The sequence below is a fragment of the Zeus faber genome (assembly GCF_960531495.2).
Source record: "Zeus faber genome assembly, chromosome: 11".
In the NCBI taxonomy this organism is placed as follows: domain Eukaryota; kingdom Metazoa; phylum Chordata; class Actinopteri; order Zeiformes; family Zeidae; genus Zeus; species Zeus faber.
This window is the reverse complement of record NC_137205.1, coordinates 3,273,893-3,297,416: the sequence shown is the minus strand read 5'-3', so window position 1 is coordinate 3,297,416 and position 23,524 is coordinate 3,273,893. Positions and strand designations below refer to the sequence as shown.

General features: G+C 45.9%; 1 protein-coding gene across 1 annotated transcript; it reads left to right on the top strand.

Annotated features, from left to right (window-relative positions):
* Positions 1 to 18,100: 18,100 nt before the first annotated feature.
* clec19a (C-type lectin domain containing 19A) lies at positions 18,101 to 20,869 on the top strand. Its single transcript, XM_080009986.1, has 5 exons — positions 18,101 to 18,292; positions 18,819 to 18,996; positions 19,595 to 19,688; positions 19,882 to 20,014; positions 20,471 to 20,869. Exons 1-5 carry the CDS (start codon positions 18,205 to 18,207, stop codon positions 20,545 to 20,547), a joined length of 570 nt encoding a protein of 189 aa, XP_079866112.1. The 5' UTR covers positions 18,101 to 18,204; the 3' UTR covers positions 20,548 to 20,869.
* Positions 20,870 to 23,524: the final 2,655 nt, after the last annotated feature.

Genomic DNA, 23,524 nt, shown 5'->3' with positions numbered 1-23,524 from the left:
TGAAGAAGAGAAGTTCGAGAGAGTCGAGGTCTGAAGATATAAGACTTTATTATCACTTACAAGAAGTGACAACAGAATCTGAGTTGGTTTGGCAAAGAACTGCCGAGCCGCTCACGGACTCCTCCTTTTAACCTCTTTCTGTTGGTCGAGAATGTTCATCTGTTTACTCAATTAGGATCCCTTCCTCCTCCCATACGGTCAATAGTGCAAAGAAGCCATTTGTCTGCATTCTTTGACGTCAGTTACAACAACAAACCTCCCGACACTAGTCCAGGCCACATTTTATGAGGTGATGTTTGCATTCACACACCTTCCCATGTCATATGGCCCATAGTCAACAAAGCACTTATTCATGTCTTTGCTGACCCCTGTCTCACACACACTTACTTCATTCATATAGCATATGGGCAAGATAACGAATGTTCTTTCTTATTTAATGGTAGAATATAATGAACATATTTCTTTTAAATATACAAGTACATTTCTCCCATAGGAGCAGCATATGCAGCATGTGGGCTCTGTGCTTGAGTCCCTGAGGTGGGCTGGGCTCACCGCCAACCAAAAGAAGTGGGCCATGGGATGGCGGGAGGTACGGTAAGTAAGTAAGTAAGTAAAAATTTATTTATATAGCACCTTTCCAACAATAAATGCAACTTAAAGTGCTGTACAAGAGCATATTAGAAAGTAAAAGATTTAGACATTAATCAGAGAGTAAAAGATTAAAATCAAGCCATTAATCATATACAATCAAGCCATTAATCATAAGAATTAGAAGATTCAAAATCAAAAACATTAATCATAAGAATTATTAAAAACAAGCCAAAGCACAGTTTCCGCAGTCGATGTCTACTAATTTAGACACCTAAAGATTTGTGGCCTATACATATATTTTGAAGCAACAAACTGTCCCTCAGTCTGTGTCTAGTCTCCTTCATTGGAATGTCAGTAAATGTCTGTAAATTTCTAGAACTCTAACCTCAGGTTTTTACGTTTTAATTATAGAAGGACTTTAACCAGGTTTTTACGTTTATAATTATAGAAGGACTTTAAACAGGTTTTTACGTTTATGACTATAGAAGGACTTCAACCAGGTTTTTACGTTTAAAATTATAGAAGGACTTTGAACTCCTGTTTTCTAGAGGACTTTAACCCTGTTTAATTAGGGAAGGCTTTATCCCCCTATTTTATTGAGGACTTCAACCTCTAGAGGACCTTAACCTCAGCAGATAATCCAAAAGTTCTCTATTTTGTAAATAGACACAACTTCAGAATTTTGTTTAAAATCACAATCGATCCGTGAGTCTCTAAACGTTGTTTATGGACATTCAATCTGACTTAATCCTTCATTGGCACATTCTTTTTCTTTCTCAACCTCTTTTCTTCCTCCGCAATCCTTTCACCCACTTTCCTTAACTGAGTCATACTCAAGCTTCCCCTTGCGGGAAACCCCCCGTGTTCGACCCAGTCTTCCATACATGACATCGATTTGTCCCCATGTTTACTTCTCATTTGCATATTGATCGGATAACCCCAATCTAATTTCTCCTTACTCGGCGTGGACCCCATATTGCGTGTGAGCTTTTATTTTATTCATTATTTTTATTGTTATAAAACAATAAAAGTCTAGGTAGGCCTACTAGATACAGTAGGTGCAGCAAAAAAACAGTAGGTACAGCCGATATGAAATAGCAGTGCAGTGGAAATAGCAGTGCAGGAGAGCTCTAGTTGTAGGCTAGAGTGAATAGATGCGTTTTTAGTTTTCTTTTAAAGATGGCAAACAAGCCGGCTTTCCTAATAGGTAGTGCATTCCAAAGCTCTGGGGCATAAGTTTCGAAGGCTGCACTCCCGATTTTCTTCTGTGTATTACTAGGTGCTTCTAACAGGTGGTATCTGGGCAACCACTTGGGCAAAGGCCTGGTCTGACCCCAGCTTGGTAAAAAATGCCGAGACCCAAGACAAAGAAGTAGGTGAGGCAGTTCTTGCTGCTGGCCGGCCACTATTGGAGGTTTGTCCCGAGCTTTTCAGAGCTAACCAGCCCCTTGACTGACTTAACTTGAAAGGGTGCTCCAGCTCCGGTCCAGTGGTCAGAGAAGTGCCAGCAGGCGTTTGCGAGTGTAAATTCAGCTCTCTGTGAGAAGCCAGTGCTGTTTAACCCTAACTTCTTTCTCCCTTTCTGTCTGCAGACCGACACGTTGAACTGAGGGTTGGGTGCCGTCTTGCCCAGGAGGTGGAGGGGAACGAGGTGCTGTACCTCATGCGCAAGCTCACAGAGCGGGAGTCGCTACTACCTCCTGGGATGAGCTTTCACCCTTTTTTCGGACTACGCCCCACTGCAGTGGCTCCACCGCATGAAGGACACAAACCCCCGGATCACCCAGTAGTACCTGGCTCTCCAGCCCTTTAACTTCCGTGGGGTCCATAGGACAGCGGCACAGATGGTCGTGGCTGACTTTCTCTCTCGCTCTGGGGGGGTGGGCTGTCGGCCGGACGGGTCCTCGGCCGAAGTTGGGCTGTGGACAAAGGGGCATGGTCAAGCACCGGCTGCGGAAGACAGCAGGGTTCCCTTTCCTGCAGCTGCCAAGCTGCCTCAAATCGGCCCAATCAGCGCCCCCCGACTCGAGGCAGGGAGATTTCCTAATGTTTGTTTGTCTTGCAGCGGGGATTGGGGCATGGGCTCGTCAGCAGCCCAGCAGCGGAACGCCATTCCTCCTGCCCCCGAGATGATTATTATCCACCGCATTATTATAATAATCATAATTTTGTTATTTTTAATTGTGCCCAACATACCTAATTGTTTAAAGTGACAATGAAGACCCTGGTTTTACTTGTAAAAGGGTCGGATCAGAGACCACTCTCCGCAGCTGCGTCAAGGTGGACTCCAAGGCTGGGATGTCTGTGGGAATTATGGGAATTATGTGAAAACATGTGACTGGGGTTATATGAGGTTGTGTTCGTCATTATGTGTTTGCATATATGTTTATGTGATTACATAGATTTATATGTATTGTCACTTATTTTGTTACATTTTGTTACGTGTGTGTGTGTGTGTGTGTGTGTGTGTGTGTGTGTGTGTGTGTGTGTGTGTGTGTGTGTGTGTGTGTGTGTGTGTGTGTGTGTCACAACCTGTGTGGGATACAAAATCAGGCAAAGTATAAAATAATAAATTACGTGCGGGAGTCTTCATTAGAGGTGTCACAAACCTAATATATAGGGTCATCAGAAGGGATGGCAACAAAGTTCTTAACGGTTTGGGTGCTTGAGCGGCAAATTAATGGTATTATACAAACCAAACAAGTGCATAGAAAAACGAGAGAGCCAGCATCAATCAATTGCATCATTTCATGAGAAACCACCAGAACCCACTCTGAGTGTCGTTGGCCTCCTCATTAAGAGTGACGTTGCACAATTGGGTAAGCCTATGTAAAGCTTAGTCTATGACATGGCCATCTGCGTCATTGTCGGGGGTGAAAGTACAACAAGCCGTTCTGACCAGGACGCAGACCCCTGTAAGCTGGTCCAGCACCATACGGTTTTGTAGGGACAACAGGCGGAATGTGCGAGGATCAGGAAGAAGAAGCTTTGATCCTGGGCGGGGTTAGCCACACACACACACATTCACATGTCATCAGCAAAGCGCATGCAGTTGAAATCTCTTGCAGAAATTTGCCTCAGTGCGCTCCAACCCTCTAGCTGCTCACTTCCTTCTATCTCATTCCGTGACTTTTAACAGTCCATTTCTCATTTTTTCGTGTCGTTCTGTTTCTCTCACAATACAATAATATTTCCATTGTCTTTACCCCGACAGCACTCAAACAACATCAATTTCAGTAACATGAAAAAAAATACGGCGCATACGAGGAGGAAACACACATTCTACAACTAACAAAGTCTTACCACGTCCCAGACAATCAACACTAATACAGATTTTCAAAATGGCTCTGCGCACCTTATTTCCTATGGGCCCTGTTGACTGGCCAAGTTATGGGTCAGACCATTCAACAAACCTCCATACTCACAGATTCCGTTTACACACAAAACACAACAATAATTCATACAACACTTAACACACAGATTCTATTCTCTGCACAGGAATATTTCCACTGTATCTATGTTTGGCTGGTACTGAAAAGGTGGGGGCTTTTGGTTCTGTGACAATTCCACTGCTGGGAGATTGTTGATAAAAAAAACTGTGAATGGTGCCAGTGAGCAGATAACAGTTAGCTCTGCACTCTTGGTTTGAAGTAGAAATATAGATTAGACAATACAGAGTACAGAATTATTTAGCGCTAAATAAAAAAATGGAATAAAAAAACAAAGAATAAACCATGGCCTGTACTCACTATATACTAAGAATTGTATCTCTATAGCTAGAGAGCTATGATATTGTCTTGTGTGCCTCTGACCTGGATACATTCCACAAAGACTCACAAACTTTGTTGACTCTTTTGGCACAACAAGGGCATAGTTAAAAGGTTTGTGTATAAGTAGCATTTATTTTATATACTTAGGTGCAAGGCCATTTATAGATTTATTTACAATTAGCAGAATTTGTAAATCAATTCAAGTTTTAACAGGGAGCCAATGTAGAGATCTAAGAACAGGTGTGATGTGTTCAATCTTCTATTTTCTGTGACGTCAGTGAGGGTGAGTAGTGTGGCTTGATTGAATGGGAACAGCGTTGGATTTTTATGTTTGGCGTGTCAAGCAGACGCACAAACTGAGTAAACGGGAGTCTATAGTCAGGGAAACCGAGTGTGGTTGCGACGGTAAGGGAATGTTTCAAATCAGTGAAGGCCGCCGGAGACTCAGGTGTCCATGTCACCGCATCAGTCAGACTAAGACCAGAGGCATGGACAAGCGCAGACAGGGGGGCCTCACGTGATGCATAGTCAGGGATCCATAGTATGACGTAGTGCCGAGAACAGACATGAGTTTGCGTTTTGTGTTTGGGAGATCAATAGCATGCATAGCAGAAACACTTTTTGAGGGCAAACATTTCCCCTGGACAGAGAGCACGTTACCCAAATTGGTGACCTGGCCCTGTACCAGTTGAGGCTTGTGACGGATGACTTTTACAACAGGCCGCTCCTGGGGGAAGTTGTGTGAGGATTGTGTGTGGGTTTGCGACGACCGGAGCGGGAACGACAGGTCACAAATCTTGGACGAATCGATTCGATCAATTTGTGTGAGTTTGATTGGAGTTTTTACTGGAAAAATTGGAGTGTTTACAGGCGGATTGGTAATTGTGACGATGATGCCTTTTTCCACGAAAGCATTGAAAACGGGGGTTATGCCGTCTACAGCATTGCGTGGAAGCGGGTATTGAGATTGATGAGGGAAATAGGATCCCATTTGTTGAACCACATAGTGAGTGGCTTCTTTTATGAATCTGATATCAGCCGGACCGGTGGCCCAAAGACATTGGGGAATAGTTCTTAAATCGTCTTCTGTTAATACGCCTATTAAAGGAAAGCTGTTATCTGCATCGGTTCACAGCATAAATCGTCGACGGGTGGGCTGCAGTGGTGTGGTGTAGATATCGGTGGACGGGCTGTAAAGCGTGTTGGGCGTGGAGGGAGAGGGTTCCCAGTCCAAGACGCTTAAAGCACAACAGAGCCAGGGACCCAGATCTCTCCAGGCAGAGGAGGGGGGTTATGCGAGTGAAACGCGGTGACTGGATCCATGCCAATTTCGACTGTTATGGTGTACTGAGGGAAACGGAGCATGCTGCATGGGAACAGTCATAGTACAAACTACACAGTGTAAGAGTTTCTGTTTGTGGTGAAACATCATTCCATTGAAACGGGTAGTCAGGTAGTTTGCATTTAATGCGCTTGAACAATACATTTCGTCATTGTTTTCCTGTGTGTGTGTGTGTGCGTACATGTCACCTGATCAGGGTGTGCAGAGCCATGGCTTGGGTCGTTCCCTGGGGTCCCCTCCTCCTAGCGTCAACTCTGATATTGTCCTGATTCCCCTGTTTGACCCCAGTTGGACTGTGGTCGTCTGCGTCGTTGCACGAAACAGTTGCGGGCCCAGTGTCCTTCCTGTTCGCAGCAATAGCAGGTGTTGTGGCCTGTGTTGGGACCTCCTCGGCCTCGACGAATTGATACGGCTTCCACGGAATTCTTCAGATTGGGTCTGGCCTGAGGTGTTTTGCTGAGCGAGCGTGGTCATCTGGGTCTGAGACTCATGTTGTTTCTTTTGATCTTGTCTGCGGCTTTTGTGACTTTGGTGTGTCTATTAGGTGTGTTCAGCGTGGGGGGCAGTGTCAGCGAAGGTAGCTGCCTTCCGGGTGACAAACGAGCGTTTCAACATGTCACCAAGTGGGGACACGAGTCTGTTGATGAATGCGGACCATAGATGAGTCTCATATGGTGTCAGGGAAGGTGCCCCCATGTTTTCAGGTTTCACCAGTCCACTGTGGTTGTGGAAAACAACTTTCAGGCATCCAGCGTAGGCTTGTGGTGTCTCGTCTGGGTTCTTTTTTTTTTTTTTTTTTGTGTGACTGGGATTATATGAGGTTGTGTTCGTCATTATGTGTGTGCATAAATATTTATGTGATTACATTGATTTATATATATTGTTACATTATTTTGTTACAGAGTCACCAACTCAAGAGACAAACCCCATCTATCTCCTCGATGAGGAATCAAACCTCTCTTGTAAAGCCAAAATCCTTATATCTGGGTCATGCCCAGCCAATCTTTTAGGCAGAGATGTGATGACCAAATTAAAAATCGTCATAATACCGACCCCTGAGGGATTGCGCGCAGTGAGAATGATATATTCTTCAGGGAAAGGGGAGGGAGAGGTTTTGGCTGGTAATGAAAAGGTGGGGGCTTTTGGTTCTGTGACATTTCCGCTGCTGGGAGATTGTTGATAAAACAAACTCTGGGAACGGTGCCAGTGAGCAGATAACAGTTGGCTCTGCACTCTTGGTTGGAAGGTGAAATATAGATTAGAAAATACAGAATACATAATTATTTAGCGCTTATAAAAAAATGGAATAAAAGATCAAAGAATAACCCATGGCCTAATGATAAAGTAGTGATGCCCAGAGCAGGCTTATAGACACAGCATCAGATAAAAGTGATCTAATAATGTATGGTGATGGCTCATGTCGAAAAAAAGCCAGATGGCTCCAACAAATCTGGTTTTGTGGTAGTGACAAAAATAGATGTATTATTAGCCAAACCACTCGCATCACACTACTCTGCCCAAACATGCAAACTTGGAAAAGGGAAAGTGACAATTTATACAGATAGTGCATATGCCTTCTCTACCATTCATGTGTTTGCAGACCAATGAAAAATAGGGGAATGTTAACATCAACAGGAAAACCAATCCTCCACAAAGATCTTATACTACATCTTTTAGATGCCTCCTCCTGCCTACACAAGTAGCTATTTGTAAATGTGCAGCACATATGGGACAGATGACATAACAACAGGAAACCGCAAAGCTGACGAAGCAGCCAAAGCAGCAGCTCAACAGGTATTAACAGTGTTAAGTGTTTTTAACCCAAGAACAGGAAATTGATCATGACTTATTGAGACAGATGCAACACAATGCACCGGCAAAAGAAAAAGACAAATGGAAAAAATATAATGCATCTTTGGACGACAGCCACTTGTGGAGATGACAACAGGGGAAGGTTATTTTACCTAAATCTTTGTTTAGATATGCAGCCGTGTTGAGCCATAGTGTAACACATGTCTCAACAGGGAGGATGGTGGATAATATAAACAAAATATTTAATCCATACAGGTTTACAACCTATGCAAAACGATATTGTGCAACCTGTGAAACCCACAGGGAAATGAAAAGCTAAAGCAACAAAAGTTCCCTTTACAAAAATACCCATTTCAAAATGTAAATATGGACTATATTGAATCACACTGCCAAGGGAAGAAATATTGTCTGTTAATCATTGATACTTTCAAGATGGGTGGAGGTTTTTCCAACGGCTAAACCTCATGCTTTAATGGTAACAAAAACTCTTCTACGATGTATTATTCCAAGATATGGGATTCCTGAGAAATTTTATAGCGACAACGGCAGTCATTTCGTTAATGAGACAACACTAACAAAAGTGTTGTCATTGACAGCTTCGCTGAAGAACACCCAAAGTCACAGGGCGAGCAAAAGGTACAACCTGTCAATTGGGTCTTCATCAAAGTCATACAAAGGAAAAGATGGCATCGGTGGGAAGGGCCATTCCAAGTTCTCCTAACAACGCCAACAGCGGTGAAAATCAAGGAGAGGCCGACCTGGATACACCTCACGCACTACAAAAGAGTAATCACACCACACCCAGATCCAGATTAGACGCAATGTAAACTTTCTAAAGAGATAAACTGTAAAAAGGAGGAGGTCTGGGCTACAAAGGGAGCTGTCTTTATAATGAACAGCTGTCTCAAACCTGATGAAGAAACCAACAGATCCCTGAGACTTAGTTATCTCTGAAGGAGTTTATACTCATGCTATTAACAACTATCTTAACCTGGTCATGTGGACAAGGGATAAAAGGTGCATTTGGTGGAAGGAGAAAATGCCAAATTCCAACTAGACCTTTACTTATGATCCGTCAATAATTGACAAATCACAAGTACCTGTGTATAGGGGATCCTCATTGTCTTCTGGGGGACAGGTGTGGTGGCACACAATCCATGCCATGTGGACCTGCTGCTTGTAACCCGGTAGACATAACTATTTAAAAAGCCCAACCTGACAATAGGGGGAGCTATCGCTTGGCATCAGATAGGACGGAAAGAGACACAGAGGGACCATTTAAAATCATAGTGATACGAAATCCACCCTCCAACACCACAGCAACACCTGCCGCAACACCTGTACAACAAAAATACCTTATTAAGATCATAAAAGTAAAAGATCTGCAGGATACTATGGAATTAGAGACAGGATCAGAATCCGAATCCGAATCAGAATCAGAAATACTTTAATAATCCCAGGGGGAAATTACTTAAAAAGAATGCTATGATAAAAACGTGTGGTTAGAATGGATAAGGTTCACCGCCAGGTCGTTAGCCAAGGACGACTGCTACTGCCAAGCCTAAGTTTGGGACCATACCCTTTCCACTAAATTTAGAAAATTCGGACCACGGACTCCCCTGCATGGTTAAGTTATATGAGAAAGCAACCATGCCAACCAACCCAAACTGTACTGTTTACATGACCTATTTCCACCAGTGACACAAACACCGACATCACCAACATTTGAAGTGACTAAAGGCAATTACACCTGTTTTACTAGGTTTGTCACCCCGGGACATCGAATGGAACAGCTATCAGGATGTAGCCAATTGATCAATGTGACTACTGACACCACTATAGGTAACCTTTCCTCTGTGTTGCTAGCCTCCGGCTTTACAAGGCTGAGCCAAGACAGGGCTGACTTCTGGTGGCTGTGTGGGGGAAGATGGCTCAGGTCTAACTTACCAAGCAATTGGACGGGAACATGTGCCTTAGGCCAGCTGGTAATGCCTTTCACCTTGATCCAGCCCCACACGGTACATGACGCTGCGCAACACCACTCTGCTAATGGACGACAAAAGAGAGGTGTGCGAGTGGTCTTCAGATGCTGCATCATCCCATGTGTCAGAGGCCTTCTCCAAAGGCTGATTGAAACTGCAATAACCAAGAAAGAATTAATGGTGGTTGAAGCAACAACTCCTCTTCCTGACAGGGATGAAGCCTACGAACTACAAGGGACCTTCAGTCAGTATTTTTTCTACAGCTCCCCAGTCATTCATTGCCAGACCATCAACTAGCTTACCCAAGTTGTAATGCTACTGGCCTAGCGCCTAGCTCCTAGCTCCTAGCTCCGAGCTCCGAGCTCCGAGCTCCTAGCTTATGTCTCCTTGTTTCATCTTCACCTAACCTGCTTGTCTCCTCTCGTCGACCAAGTCTATTCGTCCCTCTCCATCCAGCCCGGTTAACCCGCTTGTCTCCTCTCGTCGATCAAGCCTGTCCATCCCTCTCCATCCAGCCCGGTTCCCTGTCTCTCCACCCGGATCCTGGACCCCTGCTTCCCGGTCATCATCATCCCTGCCCTGCCTTGCTGGATCCCTACCTGACCGGGTCCCCCCGACCAGCTCCATTGTATGGTCTAATAAACATCCTTCGTCTGCCTCCTGTCTCTGTGTGTCGTGCGTTTGGGTCCCTCCTAGCTCCGGTCGTAACAGTACGGTCTGGCCAAAAAACATGGACCCAGCTGACACAGAGGGGCTCCGCCGTGCACTCCAGAACTAAGGAGTGTTGCTCGGTCAACATGACCAGGCCCTCCGGGACATTCCGCCGGCTCCTCCGGCTCCTCCGGCTCCTCCGGCTCCTCCGGCTCCCATGGCCCCCCCTGCTCCTCCGGCCCTCCCTCCTCCCTCCACCATGGCGCCCAGTGCCCCCCTCGTCCCCTGTGAGCCCCACCTTCCGGCTCCAGCACCCTATGGCGGTGATTTCGGCACCTGCCATGCCTTCCTAGTGCAGTGTGCGGTGGTTTTCCAGCAGCAGCTGGACAACGCCTCCGTACGACGATGGCCTCCGTACCCCCACATTGCATTCCTCATCTCCTGCCTGAGAGGGGGGCTCTCGGCTGGGGTTCTGCGGTTTGGGATCAGGGGGGCTCCGAGAGTCTCTCCTATGATCTATTCACCCACGAAATGAGGAGAGTCTTAGATCACCCAGTTCGCGGCAAGGAGGCTGCCAGAAGACTTCTCTCTCTCCGCCAGGGTCCCGTAGCATCGCCTACCTCATCGTCGAGTTCGACGACGGAGCCCTGCAGGACATGTTTCAGCGCGCCCTGACGAGCTGACGGACCTGGACCAACTGGTAGATACCGCGAGCCGCCTGGACAACCGGCTACGGGAGCTCCGGCGACAGGGGGGGGCGCGAGACTACAGCCCGTGCCTCCCGCCTGGGCGGCCACAGCCCGGTCTCCACTCGCGCTACTCTCGGGTGCCCCTGAAGTCCCCCAACTCACTCCGATGCCGAACCCATGCAACTCGGTTGCTCCCGGATCTCCCCCGAGGAGCGAGCCTGCCGCATACAGACCAGTGCCTGTCTGTATTGCGGCCGTTCGGGACACCTCCGAGCCACCTGACCGGTCCGGCCGGGAGAGGAAGACTCCTCGGTAGGGTTACGTTCTGGCCACTCCAGCTTCAACCCTCTCTCCCGTCCTCTGCTCCCAGCTACCCTCTCGTGGGGGGACTCTACCACCTCATCGCCCCTACGACTGCGCAATCAACCTCCTGCCAGGCGCCCCCCTCCCCTGCAGGTGCCTGTATGACCTCTCCCGGCCCGAACAGGAGTCCATGGAGACCTACATCCGCGACTCTCTCGCCACTGGGATCATTCGCCCCTCCTTTTCTCCGCTGGGCGCGGGGTTCTTCTTTGTCGCCAAGAAGGACAAGACCCTCAGTCCCTGCATTGACTTCAGGGGACTCAATGACATCACAGTCAAGAACAAGTATCCCTTGCCTCTGATGGACTCAGTCTTCGTTCCCATCAGGGGTGCCACCCATTTCACCAAACTTGACCTCCACAACGCCTACCAACTGGTCCGCATCCGCAAAGGGGACGAATGGAAGACTGCCTTCAACACCCTGCTGGGACACTTCAAATATCTGGTAATGCCTTTCGGTCTGTCAAATGCCCTAGTGGTCTTCCAGGCCCTGATTAATGATGTCCTCCGGGACATGCTCAATTCGTTTTTATTTGTGTACCTTGACTACATCCTGATCTTTTCCCAATCCCCCTCCGACCACGTGAGACACATACACCTGGTGAACCGTCTGTTCATCAAGGCCGAGAAGTGCGTCTTTCATCTTCCGTCCGTTTCCTTCCGAGGATTCATCATTGACCGAGGGAGCCTGGGGATGGACCCCAAAAAGGTGGCCACTGTGACGGAGTGGCCAACCCCAAACAATAGGAAGCAACTCCAATCCTTCCTCGGTTTTGCAAACTTCTACCGGCGCTTCATCCGAAACTTTAGCCGTATCGCCTCTCGCTTCTTGGCCCTTACCTCCACTGCAGGAGGCTTCAAATGGACCCCCGTGGCCGAGGCCGCATTCCTCGACCTCAAAAGCCGCTTTTCGTCGGCCCCAGTCTTGGCCCAGCCCGACGCCAACCTCCAGTTCGTGGTAGAGGTGGACGCTTCGGACACGGGGATAGGAGCGGTACTGTCTCAGCGCTCTCCAACCGACGGTAAGCTCAGCCCCTGTGCCAGGTGGGCATTGTTCTTCGGCCAGTTTAACTTCTCTCTATCCTACCGCCCAGGCACCAAGAACACCAAACCTGATGCCCTGTCCCGCGTGTTCACGGCAGAGGAGAATGCAGGGGATCCACAACCCATTATTCCACCCCCTTGCCTTGCCACCACGCTCACCTGGGAAATCGAGTCTCTTGTCCCCGAGCGCAGGAACACCAGCCCGACCCAGGTACTGGACCCCCTAACCGCCTGTTCCCTGACATCGCATGCTCACAGGTTCTGCAGTGGGCCCATGCCTCCCGCCTCAGCTGCGATCCCGGGATCACCCGCACCCTGGCCCTTGTCCGCCAGTGCTTCTGGTGGCCGACCCTGCTCCCTGACACCTTGTCCTTCGTCTCCGCCTGTCCCACCTGCGACCCCGCCCCGGCCTCCTCCGCCCCCTACCCATCACAACTCGTCCTTGGTCCCACATCGCTCTGGACTTCGTCACCGGTCTCCCACCATCGCGGTGCAACACTACCATACTCACAGTGGTGGACCGCTTTTCTAAAGTGGCTCACTTCCTCGCCCTGCCCAAACTACCATCGGCAAGGGGGGCCGCAGACCTGCTCGTGGCATCCCGGCAGACGTGGTGTTGGACAGAGGTCCCCAGTTCACCTCCCAGGTCTGGCGCACCTTCTGCTCGGCCCTGGGGGCACAGGTCAGTCTCTCCTCCGGTTTCCCCCCCCAGACCAACGGCCAGACGGAGTGGGCAAAGTAGGAGGTGGAGGCCATTCTCTGCTGCATGACAACCTCCAACCCCTCCTCCTGGAGCCGCCAGCTGCCGTGGGCCAAATATGCCCACAACACCCTGGTCAACGCCTCCTCCGGCCTGTCGCCCTTCCACTGCTCTCTGGGCTACCAACCCCCGCTGTTCCCTCTGCCGGAGGACATGGAAGAGGGCCCGCTCTGCCCTACTCCAGGTATCCGCCAGGTCCCAGCGGCAGGCGAACTGGCACCGTGCGCCCACACCCACGTACGTCCCCGGACAGATGGTATGGCTCTCCACCAAGGACTTGCCCCTCAAGGTGGACTCCCAAAAACTCGCTCCCCGGTGTGTTGGCCCTTTCCCCATTGTATCCATCATCAACCCCTTTGCCGTACGTCTCTGCCTCCCACCCTCCCTCCGTGTCCACCCAACCTTTCATGTGTCCCTGCTTAAGCCGGTGGTCTCCAGCCCCCTCTCCCTCCCCGCCAAGGCCCCACACCCCCTGCACCATCGACGATCACTCGGCCTACACGGTGCGGCGCCTGCTGGATGTGCGGCACCGGGGGAGGGGTCTTCAGTACCTCGCGGACTGGGAGGGGTACGGTCCAGAGGAACGCTCCTGGGTCCCCTGGAAACAGATGCTGGATGCCTCCTTCATCCGGGATTTCAACTGCACTCGCCCTTCCGGTTCCAGATGTCCACCAAGGGGCATCCGTAGAGGGGGTACTGTTAGGCCCACAGCCTCCCAGCACCACTAGAGGCCGCTCTTGACCCATCCGCGGCTCCTCCTTTAGGCCAATTTCACATGCCTGGGATCAGTTACCTTCATCACCCACACAGTATTTATTCTCCAGCTCCCCAGTCACTCATTGACAGACCGTCAACTAGCTTACCCAAGTTGTACTGCTACTGCAAGTTATACTGCTACTGGCCTAGTTCCTAGTTCCTAGCTCCCTAGCTCCTGTTCCTAGTTTATGTCTCCTTGTTTCATCTTCCCCCAACCTGCTTGTCTCCTCTCGTCGATCAAGTCTCTCCATCCAGCCCGGTTCCCCGTTTCTCCATCCGGATCCTGGACCCCTCCTTCCCGGTCATCATCATCCCTGCCCTGCCCTGCTCGATCCCTACCTGACCGGGTCCCCCTGGCCATCTCCATAAACATCCTTCGTCTGCCTCCAGTCCCTCTGTGTATTTGGGTCCCTCCTGGCTCCGGTCGTAGCAGGTTGTTGATTAGCTTCAGTTTAGAGAAAGAGCGCTTCTCAGAAACAGTTGTCACTGGCAATGTGGCAATTATTTTCAGGAGCTTAGTCTGGTTTAGAAAAACTGTGCCCTGCTTCCTTCTCCTTAGTGAGATACAGATAAGATAAACTTTTATTAGCCCCACAATGGGCAAATTTGCACAGTTACAGCTGCAAAAACTGACAGCAGAAAATAAAGAGAGCATCAATAAAGAGTTGTAGTAACTTAAAGTAAATAAGAATCAAGTTAAGCACGATAAACAATATTAAATATATAAATATATATACCTCAGTAGCAACATAAATAAGAATCAAAGTATTGCAGATATTTTGACAAATTGCAAATCAGGGATAGTACTTTTTCTTTTTGATAAATTGCACTTGGGATTTTTTACAGTTGTGTGTGTGGTCTATTGGGTGCGCAACTTAGCATCGTTTTCACATTGCTGTCTGGGAAAGCATTGGATGAGTGGAGCTCTTCGATTTAAGTGTCAACATTTTCTTCATTCACATCATAAAACGGGTATACGTTTCCGACAGCGTAGTTGTGGCATTTGCCATGCTTTTTCAGAGAGTTGAGATAGTCAGGCAGTGAAGTCCTTTTACAGATGCAGCCACCTAAAATGGGTGGCTGGTCGTTGACAGGCTAGTGACAGGTCCCTGCTTATCTGAATTAAATGAATGGATATATCCAGCTGGCAGCTGGCCTGGGACGGCCATTCTGAGTGGCTGGTACTGGAATTGACCCAGTTGATATCTTGTCCTTCTGCTTGAACCTTCATTCTAGCTCTTGGGAGTGATTCTTCAGAAAGGTAAAGAAGACCTTCTCCCAGTTGTACGGAAGTGTGTGATGGTCCTCTGTTGATTGCGAGCTGTAGCTAAATCTCTGTGGTACCTACTTCTGTGGCCTCTGGCACTAACGAAAAGGGAGCGCTCCACAAACTACTATGTCCAAAAACAAAAAACACATTAAAACAGGATATAACATGGGGGCTCATCCAGGATGTCAGCATATCAACCACAAGGGTCACTATATACAGTAGAGCATTTCATATTGTTTTTTTCTACCATAGGATAGAGAAACCAATCCTAATTGAGAGCAAATAAATACGTATTATATAATCTATCAACATTCTATCATGTCAGTAATGGGGTAAGGGGGGTGTTAAAATTCCTCTTCAATGACATTTCTTTTTAGTTGATATGATGCAACAGTTTCTGCCCGATTAAAGAATGATTATATGTAAGAAATATCAGAAACGCACAACTCCTTTATTGAGGATGAAATCACACACTCATAGATTCCTACACACATGACTGTGTGGCTAGGTCATCAAGTTTGCTGACGACACTGTCGTTGTGGACCTGATCATCGACGACAATGAGAAGGGCTACCTTGAGGAGGTGGCTGACCTGTCACTCTGGTGCCAGGACAATAGCCTACTCCTGAACGTCAGCAAAACTAAGGAGCTGATTTTGGACTTTAGGAGGGGATTACAACCGAGGTGACTTCTGTTCAAAGGGTGAGCAGCTTCAAGTACCTGGGAGTCCACATCACAGAGGATTTAACATGGACTTTACACAAAGACACTCTGGTGAGAAAGGCGAGGCAGCGTCTTTACCATCGCAGGCAGCTAAAGAAATTCAGGGTCTCAGTGAGGATCCTCAAGTCCTTCTACTCTGGAGTGGTGGAGAGCATACTGACAGACAACATCACTGCCTGGTTTGGGAACTGTACTGCTCAGGACAGGTGGGCCCTGCAGAGGGTGGTGCGTTCAGCCGAACGTACCACTGGAACTACCCTCCCCTCTCTGCAGGATTTATACACCAGGAGGTGTAGGAGCAGAGCCCGCAGGATCATGAAGGATCCTCATCATCCCAGCAACGGACTGTTCAAATGCTACGGTTGGGCAAGCGATTCCGCAGTCACACAGCGAGAACAAAGAGACTGAGATGGAGTTTCTTCCTGCAAGCCATAAGGACTGTCAATCCTGAACTCACCAGGGGTCCTAACATAAAGCACTGAGACACTCACACAGGCCCCAGTTCTTTACTGTACTGTATGTAGGATACTGTACTGCATACTGTATCACTGTTCTGGGTTACTGCATACTGCGCTGTATTGCTGTTCTGTTCGGTGTTACTGTATTGCTGTGTCGTACTGTCGTAAACTGTATTGTTATCGCCATACTTACTTTATTCACATGTGCTATACTGCACATACCTCTATATACAAATAGCCTATCCCACTACTATCGGCAAGGGGGACCGCAGACCTGCTCGTGGCCGAGGTGTTCCGCCGCCACAGCATCCCGGCAGATGTGGTGTCGGACAGAGGTCCCCAGTTCACCTCCCAGGTCTGGCGCGCCTTCTGCTCGGCCCTGGGGGCACAGGTCAGTCTCTCCCCTGGTTTCCACCCCCAGACCCTAAACCCTAACCCTAACCCTAACCCTAACCCTAACCCTAACCCTAACACAACTCTATTCCCTTAAATTTTGTACCCCCACTTTGTGTTATCTTTTTGAGCCTTTTGAGACTTTTTTTAAATTTTATTTTATTTATATTATTCTATTCACTAACTGCATTCAGTTTTAGGAATCAGTTTTTAGTAGTTAGTTAGCTAGGTAGGAATTAGATTAGCTATTATGTTCGGTTTAGTAACTATTGTGCATAATCTCCGGGTGTGTTGCAAAGACATTTCACTGCATATACTGTATGTATGAATGTATGCATATGTATGCGACAAATAAACCTCTTGAATCTTGAATCTTGAATATTTCGCATCAGTCTCAGTGCACTTGCACATAGCCTCGTCGGCTTAAAATGCTGACTGGCTTCGTAACTCTAAGAATTCTCTCTACCTAATTCCTAGAGTTTTGGAAAATGGATAAAACTTCATTCTCTGAGGAAAATGTATTTCCCGCTGAAGTTTCAATGCACTACAGGATATGCAGTGGGTATGTTTCTCAATAAGAGGTATTTATCTTCAAGCTGCTCTATGAGACACAGAGAGTACTCAAACCAAGGTCATGTTGAGAACGCTAGACCAACCGTCTCCCCGAAATAGAGATAAGGGGGTTAACATGAACCTTGATATAGACATTGACACAGTCATCCGTGGCGGTCATTCCATTGGTTAAGAGGTTACAGTATGTCCTGTCAAGAACCACCTGGTTTCCATCATAAACCAATATAACGTTACTTTTCGGTAGAGATGATTCTATAACGACAGCCAAATTTGACACATTTTTCAGCCTATGTGAATATGTGTGACAGTCTTTCAAATTCCTTCCATCGGCCGAATGTGGTCATGGAGCAATTCATGATATGGAAAGCTTATATTCCCCCTTCCACTTTTTAGGATTTGGGGTCTTTCATAAACTTTAGGTCACTGCATGACAGAAGTACTTTTTCTTCTGTCTTCTCTCCGTTTGAATTCAACTCTGAGAGATCTCTAAATACAGCATGCAAGGGGTTGGTATATACATTATTCTTAAGCATCCCTTTGTCATGATTACTCTCTGATGTAGTAATCCTTCAATCAAAGGCTGGCAGTGGGTGGATTGAAAATTGCTGTACTGTATGTCAGATATGTACAGTATGTCTGATTTCTGGCATGAACTTCAAGGTGACAAGTCATGTTCAGTATTAAATAGCTCTCTCTCTCTCTTTGTCTCTCTCTCCAGCCCACCCTCCTCCCTCTCTCTGTGTTGTACCATCTATTTTTTCTTGTGCTCCATTTGGTAAGTTCCGTGATCTAATGGGAGGGGAGTGGAAAAACAAGTGGCCCAAAAGCGGAAACTTTCTCTCTCTCTCCTTCTCTCTCTCTCTCTCTCTCTCTCTCTCTCTCTCTCTCTCTCTCTCTCTCTCTCTCTCTCTCTCTTTCTGACTCACACACTCATCCCTCTTTCTTTCATGCAAGCCGTCTTCTATAGCTGAAAGACTACTCTACCAAAGACACAATCACACACACGTCCAGCTGGGACAGTTCGAAGATGCTGTGTTGGGAATTTTGCCTGTCCCTGGTCCTTGGAATTCTACAGGTCTGCAGTCTGCCCGCCACCAACATCAAGATCACTCACGGTGAGTTACTACTCTAAGAACTTCCCTTAGATCAGAGGTTAGGTCATGTTTCATGACTCATTTTTCCCCTTATGGGGGTGCAGCCCCTCTGCAGACCCAAGACTGGAGAGCATCGAGCTGAAACTGAAGCGCTTCATGGTTTGTCATTGTTGATCACAATAAGGTTCCTTGCTTGCCTCCAGCTAGCAATTTTGATTATGAATCATTGAATCTCAAAGAAAAGTGTAATTAAGAGAAGTGATACACTAGCAACTTCAGTTGATTATCTGGAAGGATTGCATCGTTTTGAGTTGTTTCAAACAATTTGAGGAGGAAATTGTGTTAGTCTGGAGTGCGAAAGCTGGGGAGCTCAGTTTTTTGTTTTCACAAGCAGCATTCCTTAATGTGGATCTACTATAGCACTTCCAACATGTTTCATGTCAGACATTCCGCTCAAAATCCTCTTAACCTGTTATCACCTCTTGCCACTCTTTCATTACTTCTTTCCACTTTGGTATCACAGCTCACCACTTTTTCCCTATCACAGCGCTCCCCCTACAGCTGCCAGATTCACCCCTTCAGGCCTGCTGTCCGCTGTTTTGGACTGAGTTTGGGGGCAACTGCTATCGTTTCTTCCCCCTCAACAGAACCTGGGCAGAAGCAGACCTCTACTGCGCAGAGTTCTCCAACGGCCTCAAGTCGGCCAAACTCACCTCCATACACAGGTGACACAGAAAAAACACACACACACACGCACGCACGAACGCACGCACGCACGCACGCACGCACGCACGCACGTACGCACGCACGCACACACACACACACACACACACACATCGATTGTATATGTACGTGGTCAACATGGCCATTTCCCAAACAGCCAATGGTGCTTTTGGGATAGGAATCGATGCACTGTAGAAATTAGGCATTTAAAAGTCATGCTAAAAAAATGCTGTTTTATTGTGGATTTAGAAACGTGTCACTTTTCCTTTAAAGTATAGGTTCAACATTTTTCTTAACAGCCTGAAAAAATTTTGAATAAAAATAATAATAAAGTACTATAAAATTGAATAGAAAAAGTGAAATAAAAAATGGTAAAAAATAGAATAAAAAAGTGAAGTAGAAATCAAAAAAAATGAAATTCAATGGTCAAAAAATACAAAACACAAAACAAAACAGAAATTGTCAGATATTTAAAGATGAATTCAAGGCTTATTCTTTGTACACGAATATCGTCTCTCTAAACATCTCTTTGGTCCGTACTACTCTTTTTCCCATCTCTCACCTGTTACGTGCGCACGTTTGTTACACCGGCATCCTCAGCTGGGAGGAAAATGTGTTCGTGTATGACCTGGTCAACAGCCGTATACCTGGAATCCCTATGGATATCTGGATAGGCCTGCATGACAGGCGACAGGTAATGCACCCATGCGAGTGCACGCACACACACAACAACACACACACACACACACACACACACACACAAATTTAAATACATTTTATTCTATTTGAACCCACTTTCCTCAAACTCTTTGAGCTTTGACCTGTCTCCAACAGTATGAAATCCTTTTGTCTATGTTGCCCCCCCCCCAAAAAAAAAACAAAAAAAGGAGGGCACACTAGAGTGGTCGGACGGAAGTAGTTATGAATACAGTTACTGGGACGGCAACCAGCCAGACGACGGCATCCATCGCATTCCCCAGGAGGAGGACTGCATTGAGATCTGGTTCAGACAGAACACTGGTAGGAAAATGTGCTTTCTTCAAAATCACACTCATTGCACATCAGAATCGAATTCTCAAACACACACACTAAACAGTAAAAAAGCACACTATCCATAAATCAAGTCAAAACACATGCACACATTCACTCACTCAATCACACAGGCCTAAATTATCAATGTCAATGTTGTCCCTTAAAATATAATTATGATGATGATGATGATTATTATTATTATTATTATGATGATTATTATTATGTTATTACATTTATTATTACTAGTAATAGCAGTAATAATAATGATAATAAAGACATAATCCCCATTTGTTTGTGTAAATTAGTAATTACTCAGCTTGTATACCTGTGTGTGTGTGTGTGTGTGTGTGTGTGTGTGTGTGTGTGTGTGTGTGTGTGTGTGTGTGTGTGTGTGTGTGTGTGTGAGTGTGTGTTTGTGTGTGTGGCCTGTCTCCCTTCTCACAGCACTGAGGTCCTGGAATGACAACAGCTGTGACAAGATGTTCTCATTTGTTTGCAAGATTCCCACATTGGATAACTAGTGCCGTTTCACCAGCGTGGACATTGTCAGAGGCAATCTTAGAACATGTGGTAGAACCACGGTTTGTATAAAATGCACAATGGGTCACTGGGTCATCATAATGTGTAAAATGTATTTTTCCAATTATGAGAATATATATCATTATTTCAAGATGTCTCTCCGAATAGAGAACATAGTTTCAGTGAGGCAGCATGACCGACACAACTTGACTCAGTCCAATAGTTAATTGATCAGTTGATTTCTATTATACCATTTCTAGGAGACGTTACTCGCAGGTTTATTTGACATCTGTGTGAAAATGGTACCATTAAAAAATATGGAAGACCAATCTAAACCGAACCATTGTTTCTTTTGCAAAACACATGCTGCCACTGCTAGGGATGGATGGGTCGCTGTATCATATGTATGGTGTTAACAGTGAAGCATTAACAGTTGCAAGGCCAACATACTCTTACATATTCTCTACCTACTCTCTACTCTACTCTCTACCTAATCTCTATATGTTAGGGTTAGGGGTTAGGGTTAGGGTTAGGGTTAGGGTTAGGGTTAGGGTAAGGGTTAGGGTTAGGGTTAGGGTTAGGGTTTAGGGTTAGGGTTAGGGTTAGGGGTTAGGGTTAGGGTTAGGGTTAGGGTTATGGTTAGGTTTGAATGATACATGTTTGAATTGACACCTACAGTATTAGAGGTGTAGAGAGACATCATTATCTGTGTCTGTATCTGTTCAACCAATAAAATTATCTGTCTCTGTGTCTGTATTCGGATAGAATACCAGAAATCGGTGTGGTTTACATCGGAAGTCATGTTAAATCAGGCAAATGTGGTATTTTCTAACCTAATATTAATTGGCCTTGCAATTTTTGTGCCTTCCAAGCATCAAATTGATTTGTTATTGGCATGAAATGAATTATGAAATATATCTCCACATCCTCATACTGTACTTTTCATCTCTCTCTCTCTTTATTTTTAGTTTTAATTAAACTTAGTTTTATGAACTGTCTGAACCCCAGCACTCTCCTACTTAGGACTCTCTCTCTCTCCCTCTCTCTCTCTCTCTCTCTCTCTCTCTCTCTCTCTCTCTCTCTCTCTCTCTCTCTCTCTTTCTGTCTTTCTCTACACCATCGCCACTTAGATATTGCCCAGAGCCGCACAAAAAACGTGGCGGAGTCATACCTGCCAGCGGAGGCTTTTTTTTATATATTTGCACAGATGTCAGTTAGTTATAACAACAAAAACATTTTTCGTAAGCCAAGCTTACATGTACTGAATACTACAAGGTATATTGATACAAAATACGTGATGGAAAGGGATCGATCTCTTCTCCGCTGCACGTCCCCATTCCAGATTTCTACAAACAAAACAAATAAAAACAGTGTGGTTTTTAGATGTATTTACTATCCTCTATTTCCTAATTTAATGAAACAAGAAAAGCCCTGTGCATCCCGTGCTGCATCTTGCACGTACCAGGAACCAGGAACATGTGAATAAGGGGATTACTGGCACATATTTATTTTCACTTCAGGCACTGCACAGTGGGTGACACCAAACCAAGTGACACCACTGAGAGATGTTTAGTTCAGCCGTGCTCTCTCGCCAGCAAAAATGACCCGCAATCGCTCTCTCTCTTTCTCTCCCTTTCTCTCTCTCTTTCTATCACCATCGACCAAAGTCGTTTACTCACACACACACACACAAACACACACACACACACACACACACACACACACACACACACACACACACACACACACACACACACACACACACACACCCGTCTGCACTCACATGTCAATCATGGCATTTTTCTTTACGATTAATAACAAATAATTAAGAAGAAATAAATGTGTCCATTGCATTGTTAGTGCTTTCCCGAATAACGTATATTCACGGATTAATGGTATACTATATACGTGCATATATAACGGATTCGGTACATCCCTAACACCTATGGAGCCTACCAAAACTATGCATGCCCAAATCTCAATTTATAGGATGGATCCCCTCTGGGGATCAAAGAACTGCCTGGGCAATGGGGTAAACCTGAACATGTTGTGTCCAAATTGTCGTCAAAAGGCTTGGGTCAGAAGTCATTTACAAGTCTGTGTACCTCAACTGTCCCCCTGGATGTTACATCAAACAATGAATTCACAGGAACTTGTCAATCACCTGGCAGCCGCGGATTAGAATCCCTTACAATGCACCTCCAGGCTCCCCTATGGTTATTCTTTATCTCCTTACAGGGCCAAATGTGATCTGGTTCTTACATGTTAGGATTGATATTGTAGAGAGAAAGAACATTTCTCTTTACATAAAGTTGGGGGGTTCCTGGATAAAACAGAGACAAGGTTTTTAAAAACTCCCCATTCTGGAAGTAGAGGCCTTTGTCCTCATTCAATATAAATGATCGTAAACATTTTTCTCTCACATTTCCTCCTTTTGTTCCAAACGGAACAACACCTTAAGGAAAAATGCAATAATGCTAAAATTCCATATAATGTAAATTGGATACAATACAATTTTACTTCAGAGATATCGTTCAATTCTATCTTATTGGAATCTACTGGGAAAATCCACATCTAATACTAAATTTAACTATATGAACTCATAACCAAATTCCAGATATAATTCAAGGATATCTCCACCTCAAATTGGCCAAACCTCAGTTCTCACATTTGGCTGGAGAAAAGTAAAAGACCAGTAAGGGTTATTTACTATAGTATGACAACGCACAGGAAAAAAAAACCCTGGTCATACAGAGGAAAAATCCTGTGTGGCCATCTTACAATTCTAACTAGAAAACACACAATCAGGAATCACATAATGAAATAAACAAAATAAACATAGAGATTTCAGTAATACATAATGCTATGCAGATTAATCAATGGTTATCACTTAATAATGACAACAGCAAAATGCATTGTGCACGTAATGACTAACACATCCTATAAGTAAGGATAAACATCATTAGACAAACATCTCCA